The sequence below is a fragment of the Empidonax traillii genome, unplaced genomic scaffold, assembly GCF_003031625.1.
Source record: "Empidonax traillii isolate 1590-97213 ecotype Southwest subspecies unplaced genomic scaffold, ASM303162v1 scaffold113:size1526484, whole genome shotgun sequence".
Lineage (NCBI taxonomy): Eukaryota > Metazoa > Chordata > Aves > Passeriformes > Tyrannidae > Empidonax > Empidonax traillii.
The window spans coordinates 831,851-844,118 of record NW_020955306.1 but is presented as its reverse complement, the minus strand read 5'-3'; the positions used below and the strand labels follow the sequence as shown (position 1 = coordinate 844,118).

The following is a 12,268-nucleotide window of genomic DNA, read 5'->3' as shown; positions in this document are numbered from 1 at the left end:
GGAACTGACCACAACTCCTGCCAGGAGTCTGCCTACCGCCCGTACTTTCCACAGACTGAACCATCCTTCAGAACAAGTCCACTTGTTCCAGCAAAAGTTAATCCATGGACTGTACTATGGCTATTTGCTACACCAAGGACTGCCATGGGATTCAAGGGGAGAGCCTGTCTCACCATGCTCTGCACTATGGACTGAGGAGGAATCTTTGCTCTGGTGCCCAGAGTGCTTCTTCTCCTGCACTGACTTAGGTGTCAGCAGGACTGTTTCTCTCACAGGTTCTCAGCTTTGGCCAGTGGTGGGTTCCTTTTGGAACCACTTGGATCTAGTTTTGTCTGGCATGGGGCAGTTTCTGAATTTCTTCTCATAGAAGCCACCACTTCAGCCCCCCTGCTACCAAAACCTTTCTGTATAAACCAGATACAGTCAGTTTTTCAAATTATTTGCAGAAAAAAAATTTACTTTTGAAAATTCAAACCTAAAATGTCGATGATTTTAAAAATATCTTGCTAGCCAATGTTAACCTAAATGGGGTTACTCTTAAAAATACGTGTTGTTCATCAATCCCTCTTTAAGATCTATGGATTTTTTTTCCCCAACAACAAGATAACCTTATCATAGTAAAGTCAGAAAATTAAACCTAGAAAAAAAATTATTCCATGCACCTACAAGCTCCACAGTTCAGCATTCTGCACAAGTCCACTGCAAAACATATTCAATTAATATGGTATTTAATAACCAGATATTTACCATAATCATTAGAGACAATACAAAAATCTAGTTATTATTCCTGAAAATTAATTTATAAATTTGTTTAAAGGTAATAGTCACAGATGAAATAGAAAGTATTTTTCCATAAACAGCATGTTTTGGGTATTGAATTATATCATCAACAAGGGGTTTTTTTTCTTTATTTTATCCCTTCCTAGATGAACCAGTTAGATCCATTTAATATTTGTTGCCATGCTATTTGTCAAATAATATAGCTATTAATGTAAACTGTATTTTCCATTCCAAGAAGTACAATTGACAAAACTGCATAATAACAGTGTCTGATCTCAATTGTTTCATCAGTTCTGCTCATCTTGTACAACTGAAGTCAATCTTTCAAAAACTTCATATGGAAACATTTTAAACCAACATACTGTCAGCTAAGAATAATATTAAGGACTCACATTTTTTGTGAAACATAATTAATGTTAAATTTTATATTCAGAACTTCAATCTGCATAGTTTACTACTGTAAATTGCAGAGATTGCACGAATTCTATATTATGTGGAGGCATAGATATTAAAGAGAAAGATAATTGTCTTGAAAAACTTGAAATCATTTAGAAAAGGATTTAATTTTTGTATTTCAATACCATGTTTTTGATCTCATTAAATCTGTTATTAAACAAAAAAAAATGTTGCCATTGTTTGCTTATACCTTCTACAATTATGAATCAGCCATTTATCGGTTAATACCATTATATTGTTTTAAGCAACTACAATCAATCTCCCAGATAATCTCCCAAATACAGGTTTTGGAAAAGCTAGGAAATAAAGTAAATGTGTTTTGCTCTGGAATTCATTCCATAATACCTTATGCATATCCCTTTTGTCTACTTGTTAAACAAAGCCATAATCATACAGATCAGTATGGACAAAGACCTTTACACAGCTGTAATTTCAATCTTTGCTAACCTAAATACCTAACCAAAACCCGTATTACAGGAATAATCTTTTTCTACTCTTCTAACCCTATATATGGTGTGATATTTTACTTGGACTCAGGCGAGCATCCCAGAAATAAAAGGTTCCTGAATTAGAAGTTAAAACCATTATTTTCAAGTTATTTACAGTATTAGGGCAAATTGGAGAGAAACAGTTTCAGAATTTAGAAAGGTTCGGTGATGACATTAGGATGTGTCTACATAGGAATAGCCAGGTTCCATCTAAGATATAAATTAAGTTATGCTGAAATCTTTGAAAAAGAAACTCTCTCCTTCCTTGACTCCTGTTTTTAATTTAATGGCAGCTGCAACCTTAAAAAATATGTTAGCTTACTCTACAAGTCTTTTCCTTCTCCCCATATGGCTGGTCAAGTCCCCAGTGCCATGACTGATTTGGACATAAACTCAGTGTTAGAATAATTGCCTCGTAAGATTGTTTCTACCTTATTTTTCTGGTTGTGAAGAGTTCATTTTGTCATTAAGGGTTCACCTTTAAAGTCCTTTCCTCTAATATTGTTGACCTTTACTTTGCTCATGTTGTCAATGGGTGTTCAGTGTCACAGAAAACTGTTTTATGGTGATACTTTTTGGTTTCCCTGCAGACAGAAGCCAGGAGCCCTGGACACAGTGAGCAAGTATGCTTGGGATACTATGGCAGGCAAGATGTTCTGGCTGACAATGCTGCTGAAGACCGAAGGAGCACTCAGCCCTGGTGATGATGCATCCCAGGGCATGCTTCTCAGCCCAAAATGGAGAAACACAGCAGAAGTCCCATAAAGGTCTTGTTATCTCCCTCTGAGGCTGGGGCAGGCAGAGGCAATACCCTTGCCCATCAATGGGATCAAAAAGTTCTGTTGCCAATCTGAAAGAAGGGGCCAACAGGAACCTTGTGAAATTGAGAAATGACAAAGTCCTTCACCTGGGGTAGAAGAGTCCCTTGCAACAACAGAGGGATTATGGCTTTTCCAAAGTAACTGTTGCTTAGAGACTGGCTAGGCAATCAGCCTGCTGGTGGTATGTGATTGCATTTGCATCCCTTTTTTTTTTTTTCTTATATATATATATATTTATATTTATTTTCCTTACTCCCTCTCCCCAGTTATTAATCTGTCCTTATCTCAATCCAGAAATTTTTTTCTCAATTTTGCCCTTCCAAATGTGTCCCTTACCCCGCTGTTGCAGAGTGAATGAGGGTTGGGTGGATGCTTAGCTGCCAGCTGGGGTCAACCCATCATAAACATGATGCCCAGAGAGGTTGTGCAGTCCTGGAGGGTTCTGAGACCTCACTGGACAAAACCATGAACAACCCATTCTGACTTCTTGCTTTAAAGAGGAAGTAGCACTGAAGCTCTCCTGAGGTCCATTCCAGTCTGGCTTATTTTGTGATTCCATGTTTTGCAGTTCTTGTAAATCAAATATAGAGGTCTGATACTAACAGACAGAACTGATACCAGCAGAGTTGCTCACAGATGCCTAATATTCTATGCAATTAACTGTTTTTTAAACAAACAAGCAAATAAATAAACCGTGACAGACACATAAGATATTTGAAAAGCAGTAGCATGCCTTAGCAGGTGAGCATCTTTCTGGCCGTATCTCAAACCTCAAATAACTTGCATTACACAGAAATCAAGAAAACGTTGATGTGATTTGTTATGATGTTATCTGATATGTATGATATATTATGATAAAATAAATACTAGTAAAGAAAATTCCATACTTGGAGTTTGTTATGTAAGATGTTTTAGAAAGGTACGTTATATGCATGGACTTCAATTTGCTGTTCCTTACCCATCATAGAAATATAGAAAAATCATAAAATTACATTTAAAAGCAAACATCAAATACAGATCTTGGTCTTTACCAAGAGGAGTTATCTACTGTAACTAAACCCCAAATCTAGTTACTCAGAATGCAATTATTCAACAATAAATGCACATAAATTAGATTAAATTATTTATTATTTAGGTAAATTAAAAAAATATTACTGTTTCTCACCACCCAACTCGAAGGTATGCACACTTGCTGATTGATTGGTGTTTTGGGGTTTTTTTTGCTTTCCCTTACACAGCTTTTGGAGTGTTAATGAAAGTGGGAGCCCTCTGGATTACTTAGCTATTGGCATGGAAAACCATAAAATAAAGGAAATACGCTCAGCTAAGTCTCTGAATAATTTATCACATCATTTTTAGCAGTACAATAAGGTTTAAAAGAGAACAGATCTTTAGAGGAATATAGAAAAAAGAAGTAAGACACTTCTTTCTGTTCCCCCTCACCTAAGACGAGTTTCGGTGTTCAACAAGACAGAGAAATGTTTTGCCTCATAGCTTTTTCTGCTTTGACCTTCATCAGGACTCTGTAGCTACCATACTTTACCTAATCTTTTCTGTTCTTCCTAGTCTTCACTTTTGTTTCCTAGTCTTGTTAGACTTGTAATTTCTCCCTGCTCCTTTTAAAAAGGGAAAGATATTTCTTTCTGCTTCTGTACCCTGCAGAAATTCCAAGTCACCAAGTTCCAGTTTTCCAAGTCTGAGAATGGGCTGTTCTGTCTTTTTTAACATTATGAAAGAGTAATTTTGAGGGTGAGTGCTCCCCAGATAATCAAAGTAATACACATACCTTATTTTCAATCAACAGCTTATTTTGTGTATGTTTATGATCACAACTCAGTTTAGTTATTGCTGGTTTATTTTTTCATCTCCAGACATCCCTGTATTTATTTTACCTGCAGTTTCAGTTTTCTAGTCTGTTCTTCCAAACTCTGTTTTTCTGCTTCAAGTCGTTCTCTCTTTCCCCATTCAGAGGTATTCTCACACTGCATTCTTTCCAGCTGGGAATGGTTGGAGTAGGAGGAAGAATAACCAAAAGAGAAAAAAAAGAAAGAGGAATAATATAATTAAAAACTCCTGTTCTTCACTGGGTGAGGCTAATGGCTTCACCTCAAAGTAAGGTGGGTATCTTGGAGATCAGTCCAAGCTGTAAGTTTTCCATGTTTCATAAAGTTAAATATTTGAATTTGAAGAGAAATAACCAAGACAGTCAATTTTTCATCAACTGTACCTTTACAAAAGTAAAGCACAAATATTTTTTTAATATAGCAGCTGGAAACAAAATCTTATTCTTTTCCTGCTATTTATGGAAAAAAACCATTTTTTTAAAAAAGAATGAAATGTTTTAAATAATATTGAGACTCATATTGGCTTGACAATGTCAAAGTTCACTTTCTATTCTCTAAAAGATGAAAAATCAGCATGTTTTTACTCTGTTTACACTTTAGAAGGATGATAATGAATATTCATTAAACTGAAGAAGTTCTAAAGTATGTCTTCAGTACTGCGTACTGCTAACCTCATAATCAGAGAAAATAAGTTTTCTAATCTGGTTCTCTTGGTCACAGTTAATAGCTTAAGGGAAATAATATCTTTTATGGTCAATGCTGTGACCTTAATTTAGGAAACCTTTATGAATTCATTCATCAGATCCACATATAGGGAGAATTAAATATATCAACAAAAAGCCATGTTACTAAATCATATAAAGTAATTATTTAAGAACTGATTTATACTTCAGAGAGAACTACATTGAGGTTTTGTCAAGGCTGCATTAAATGTTCCTCAGATGTCAAAAGAAAAATGGTAAAATGAATTTATTTTATAGCACAAAACAGGTACTTATCAGGTGCTAATATATATTGAAGAGAAGATTATTATTGTTAAGTACTTACTATTAACAAGTCATTATTAACTGGTTCTTAAAATAGATTAAAAGAGATTAAGGTAGATTAAAAACTGTGAAAATAAAAGGTTCCAGTTCTTTCAGCTGAGATGAAAAAAGAACTGAAATGTTAATACATAAAACTCAAAATTTTAAGAATTTTTTACAATTTTTCAGTTCTGTGAGAGCTAAAATCAATTGTTTGATAAAAAATAGAGACTGATAACATTGTGAGGCACTTCCTCATTGAAGAAACAGAATATCTGTGCTTTAGAAAGGGCCACAGGGGTGTACTTTTTAAGATATTGGTTACTTTTATTCTAAAATCAATTACTGGCAAACAATGAAGAGCTACTGAATGTGAGGCAAAGAGAATGAGCTGTTACAGCATCAGAGAAACATAATTCAGACCCTGTGAATAGTAACAGTGATTATCTAGCTGAATCAAATTGCAAACTTGTCTGTTACCACTTTATTTCTGAGTAAATAAAAACAATTAGAAATTCTGTAAAGCTAAAGAGGTTCATTCAGGTTTTCAGAGGACAGTAGAAGGGATTACAGCCTGTGCTGGTGTAGCCTCACCTTGAGCACTGTGTGCAGTTTTGGGTACCACAACATAAGAAGGTCATTGGACTATTAGACTGGGTCCAGGGGAGGATGACCAAATGTGGAAAGTCTTGATGGCAACACTTATGAGGAGTGGCTGAGGATACTTGGTTTGTTCAGCTGGGAGAAAAGAAAGATGAGGGGGGACCTCATCATAGCCTACAACATCATTGAAGGGAGGTGCTGATCTTCTCTCTCTGGCGACCCATTATAAGAGCCAAAATGGCATGAAGTGACATCAGGGAAAGTTCAGGTTGGACGTTAGGAAAAGGTTCTTCACTGAGAGGGTGGTTGGTAACTGGAACAAGTTCCCCAGTGAAGTGGTCACAGCACCAAACCTGCCAGAGTTCAGGGAGTGTCTGGACAATGCTTTTAGCCATACAATTTACTTTGGGTAGTCCTTCAAGTAGCAGGGAATTGGACTCAATGATCTTTCTGGGTCTCTTCCAATTTGAGAGATTCTATGATTCTAGGTACAGAGGATGACTACCAACTACTTAATTCAGAAAACTAAATTGTGAAACAGTTAAAAAGTGAATGGATTATGTTTAAAGGCATTTTATTCTATCAGCAACAGATATATCCATAGGCTGTTCCTTCTCATCATCCTTAACAAACAGAAACAACAACACGTGTACAACTCTTCCCCCACACCGCAACACTATTCTGAAAAACTTGGCCAGTCTTAACATCATGATACACTGTTGGATGGTAGTATTTGGAGATCAATCTGAAGCAGTTCTTAAAACTAAAATGGGCTTTTGATTCGGGAAAATAGCAATATAGAAAGAAAATAATACATTGCTTTCATATTCTATATCATATTGGCTGAATAACTGGAAAGAAATTTAACTTTTTAAACAATTACAGTATTTGGTAGTTTTCTTTGCATTATGGACTTATTCTTGTATGAAAAGACTTAATGCAGCTACAAAACTACTAGTTTTGGGGGCTTGGTCCACCTGACTAAAATACAGCAGAGTGAGAGGTCTATGTATTTTAGATTCATGCTACCTCATAATTTTTATAGGTTACTTACCAAGTTAAATTACTTAGAATATGACAAGCATTTGTGCTTAGATTAAACTATGAGATTAACTTGGTTACAGCATGGTGCTAATAACACCAAGGTCATGAGTTTAATCCCTGTATGGGCCGTTCACTTAAGAGCTGGACTCAATGATCCTTGTGGGTCCCTTGCAACTCACAATATTCTGTGATACTGTGATTCTAAGCAAGAAATTAGGGAAGGATAATTTTGTACCATTGGTTTGGGGAAAGGTTTTTCTTTTGGCGTGGTCTAGCAGGCAGTGATAGACAACAAGATGTTAACTCCAGTGCAGACAACATAATTTGATGTTCACAAGTTCCCAATGAGGTCTTTAAACTTTGCTCACTGAATTTCTGTAGAATAGTTGGAAATGAAGGCGTTACAAACCTCTGTTTAGCACCAAATATTATTTTTTCCCTACCAAAATTATGCAAGTTTATAGTTGTTCAAATACTGTCTACTGGACTACAATCACAAACCCTATATTTGTTCCTATGTAAATATGTAGACATAATGTCTTACAAGTATCCATGAGAGCTCTGGGACATGAGAAACCCTGTGTTCTTGCAAAGCATCTGCCAAAATACAGAGCTGAAATTTTAGGCCTGAAAGATCACTTTTTCCCAGTGTTGACACTAATCAATACAAATTCATTTTTGGCAGACTTCAAATGGAGAGAAATCACGAAACTATCCAAGGTTGAATTTCCATCAGGCAATTAAGCAGAAGATGACTATCAAACCAAGATATGGTGTCAAAGATAAATTTACTTACCTCTATGTCTGTAAAATTTCAATTCACTGCACCCAAGGTGTTTATGAGTCCAATAATGATAAATTTACATATTTAATTGCCCTGATTTCTTCTGGGACAGAGTTCATTTTCTTCCTAGTAGCTGGTACAGTGCTGTGTTTTGAATTTATAATGAGAATAATATTGAAAATACAGGAATGTTTTAACTGTTGCTGAGCAGTGCTTACACTAAGTCATAGTCCTTTCAGGTTCTCATACTGCCCTGCCAGCAAGGAGGCTGAGACTGCACAAGAAGCTGGGAGGGGACAGCTGATCCAAACTAGCAAAAGGGATATACTATTCTATATGATGCCATGTTGAAAAAAAGAATACATGGGGGTGGTTGGCTGAGAGGGGCTGATTGCTTCTCGGAGTCTAGCTGGTCATCAGTCAGCAAGTGCTGAGAAGTTGCAATGTGTGTCGCTTCCTTTGTAAGTATCTTTTATCATTATTAATATTTTCTCTTCCTCTACAGTCACATTAAACTGTCTTTATCTCAACCCACAAATTTTACTTTGTTTTTCTCATTCTCTCCCTCATCACATTGGAGGGGAGTGAGTGAACACTTGTGTGGTGTTTAGCTCTCTGCCTGTGTATGTACCATATGCATAAAGAACTCCATAATAAAGTCAGAAAAATAAAATCTACTTTATTTCTCTGTCATTCATGTCATTCTTCCAAAATGAGTATGGAAATTAGAGCAGAGAGAAAAACAAGTCTGGAATTAAGTTGGGAAGAACAAGCAAAATTAGATAATTTGTGATCTCTTCAATGTAATTTTCTGTAAAAAATCTTGTAGGGCTATGGTCTTTAAGAACACACCCAAGTCTGTTCAACCCTCTTTGAGATGTTGTAAGATGGTTCTTTATATAATGGATGTTTTATCTTTCAGGAAAGATTAAGTGCAATGGCCAAAGGCAATGCGAGATGTTAACTAGATTTTTGAGAATATATTCTTCTCATTAAAACAAGGCAAAACAAAAGAAAAGAAGTAAAGGAAAAAAAAAAAAGCATCAGGAATCTGTTTATCTCCAGAAACACATTGTGAAATGTTCTTGTTTTTCAACTGAAAATGATTCTATGTTCCTGTGTTACTTTAAATGGAACCTGGCATTTTTAAATTTTTCTCACACTTCATTACATGAAAAACAAGAAAGAAACAAACAAAAACCCTTTAAATGAATCTATTGCTGCCTTAAATTGAACTCTGTCCTTTTACTTTTCACAGGGAAATACTTCACTCAAACAGTAATACCTACTTTTCAGTTTGGAACGTATTACTGAAATTTCAGTTTAAAAACGCAAATTGACTTAACAGCAGTGATACCTATTTCACATCTTCAGTGAAAAGAATTTCAGGTGTTTTTTTTTTTTTTTTCCCTAGAAGATATACATTGTTGTATTTGTACAGAGAATAAGTATTTTAGATGCTCTCGTGTGGAACTCCAGATTTTGATTTATAAAGGAAGCGAAAGATAAGAAACTATGTACAACATTTGAAAAAAATCTTGAGATCTTTAATTTTCCCTTCAAATGTGAATATTTTCACTCCATCAAATGTCTCCACAGACTTTTTACCTTTTCTTCACTGAATTTTACCTTTTAATAGGAAGACTGGAATAATGGTGGAAGCATAGAGTGAGGTTAAGATACTGTCAGTGAAGTGAATAATTGCAAAGGTGAATGGTGGAAATGAAGTACAATGCACTGACCTTTGAAACTGCGTAATTACATCTTAGAGCTAACCTGCACTCTTTTATGACTACCACGAAAGGCAGAACCCTGAAAAAAACCCAGACACAGAAAAAGAAACTTTACTTTGTACAGTGCATTGGCACGAAAATCTTAATGCTCTAGATCAGTTCAAGGCAACATAATAGCAATTGAAGCTCAAAAATTTTTATTGAAACAAGATTTTTTTCCTTCCCCTTAATCAAGAGAAGATAAAGTAGGATGAAGGACAACAATTAAGGTGTAATGACAGCAAAAAGAAAGATGATGAAGAAGTGATATAACAGTCAATATGATTTCAGAAAGAAAACAGAAGAATTTCAGCCCACCCTTCAGGAGAAAGGTAGATTAAAACAGCAATTTATTTATTTTTTTGTTTGTTTTAGCACAAAAATTTGTTTGCTTCCTATAAAACTCCAGAAATGGTAGGAAAGTGTGTTTAGAGGTTATGATCCTCCGCTTTATAAAAGAAGCACTTAAAATAGTGCAGAACACAAGCATTATGGTTAAAAAATCCCTGTCATTTTGGTCTGATCTGACTGGGAGTGATATCAGAAACAAAAAAATGACTATTCAACCAGAAATTCTCCCTGTAAAAATTTTTCTTCTACAAAACTGCCATTTTTTTGTCAACAGCATTTTCCCAAAGAAAATGAGTTCAGATTCTCCAATATCTTAAACAAAAGTTGTCCATACAAGATATTTCCCATTTTATGGATGGCATTTACCACAGCCAAATTGACCAAAACTGGTGAAGTTTTATTGATTTATTTAACTATAATCTGAACCTTACATAACTGTACCAAAATATTAAATTCTAATGCTGTCTGTCTCTATACTAGGAATCTACAGGCAAACCAAATATGGCCTACAGACTTGTGACCCAGAGAGGAAAGAATTCCTATTTAAACTAATTATTAGAAAACTCTGGCAGACTGACTCAATTACAGATGTAAAATATCTGTTTCAATTTGCACAGATCAAAAATGAAGATTTAAAGTCAATACGTCCTTTTTTTTTTTTTGTGCTTTAAATGACTGTGCAGAGCCTTTTTCATACTTCAAAGCAGGATGAACGAATACACTTTTTCAAGATTCTTGATATCCTTGCTGTTTTGTGCATGGAGGTGATTTCCATTTAACTAAAGCTACAAATTATTCTACAGATTTTAAGCAAGGCAGGTATTGAACTGAAAATTTAATAAGCCACAGGTTGATTATGAATTGATTATGAAACTCTCATGCCACCCTCCTAATAAAGAAAACTTATTGAAATAACTCTAAAGCTTCATTAAGAAATTAGTGAATTTGATTCTTACAGATCTTTTCCTCCACAGTTAGTCAAAAAAATTCAGCACAAGAAGCACATTTTCCTTTTTTGTAACTCAGACAGGAATATTATCTCTCAAAAAATGTCAGATCCAACAGCTTTTTCAAAACCAGATCCAAGGACTCAAGAACTGTGCAGTTTTACCAACCATCTTCATTGTTATAGTGGGTTGAAGATCTTTTATCAATGGTCTAAAAGGAGTCGTATCAAATGCTTAAAGATACTCTCTCAGCATTACTAACAAAAAATGTCTGTGGTAGAGCATCAGGATAACCTCATACAGGCAGAAGAATCTTGAAAGAGATACTATATACAAGAGAAGAGAATAAATAGATTAAGGAACCTGATTTTCTGAAATCACTTTTGGTTTTGGTTCGGCAGTGTCTACAAAACTTGGAAGATGACAAAGGTTCCATTCCACTACATACTTCCCTTTGAGAAAGGTATAAGAGGAAGACAAACTTCACATAAGCAAGACACTTGTGGAAGTGGATAGGAAACAACTCCAAGAATCTTCATTACTTGCAAAGTAAACTCTATTTTATTGGGGCATGGGATGGTTGTGGGTTTTGGGTTTTTCTTTGCTTCTTTTTTTTTTTTTTAAATTATATTTATTTTATTTGGTTTGAGATTTCTACTGCTAGAAGTCTTTAAGAACATGATGAAAACTGCAAAAGCACTTAAGGTCTGAAAGGAAACCATCAGCTTTCCTGCTTCCAAAACCTGCACTGCTCTATGCAGGTGTGATGTTTGCTGGCAAGTAAAATTATTACTTAGCATGTGTGACACTGGGTAGTTTTGCAGTGACTATTTACAGTATATCCGACATTTTCTAGAATTCTTTTCCTTCTTCATCTAAAAGGTGCAATCAAAGACACAGCACTCCTTCCACACGAGAGGGAAGACAAATGCTGGCTACATTTTTATTTGACAAGTACTTCAATATTCAATATAGGGGGAAAAAAATTTACTCTGCTTTTTCTCTTACTGTGAGCAAGTCTGCCAAGAACACCATTTAGTCCACCAGAAACTATACTGAAGCATGATAAATGTTTATGTGCCTGACAATATCTTGAAACACCAAGCCCTGCAACAAATTGAACTTTTTTTAATGAATGCTTATATTCATAAAAAAACTGAGCAAGTACCAGCATGTTTAGTAGTCAAATATTTCTTCCTTCTGGTGCTACTCATCTGCTTAAGTCTGATGCAAGCTGATATCATTGCACTACGTTGACATTGAAAGAAAACTTGTTGATTTACCAGCACTTATATTCATTTCCCCCATCTGCACAGAAAAAACCCTTTTGTGTGTATGACTGATTTACCAGAA

General features: G+C 35.2%; 1 protein-coding gene across 1 annotated transcript in view; it reads right to left on the bottom strand.

Moving 5' to 3' along the window:
* The window catches only part of CCDC102B (coiled-coil domain containing 102B), a 146,589-nt gene that overhangs the window by 94,416 nt on the left and 39,905 nt on the right, over positions 1 to 12,268 (bottom strand). Inside the window, exon 5 of the mRNA XM_027882879.1 lies at positions 4,438 to 4,542. Coding sequence (XP_027738680.1) covers positions 4,438 to 4,542 — 105 coding nt within the window. The remainder of the gene's footprint in view (positions 1 to 4,437; positions 4,543 to 12,268) is intronic.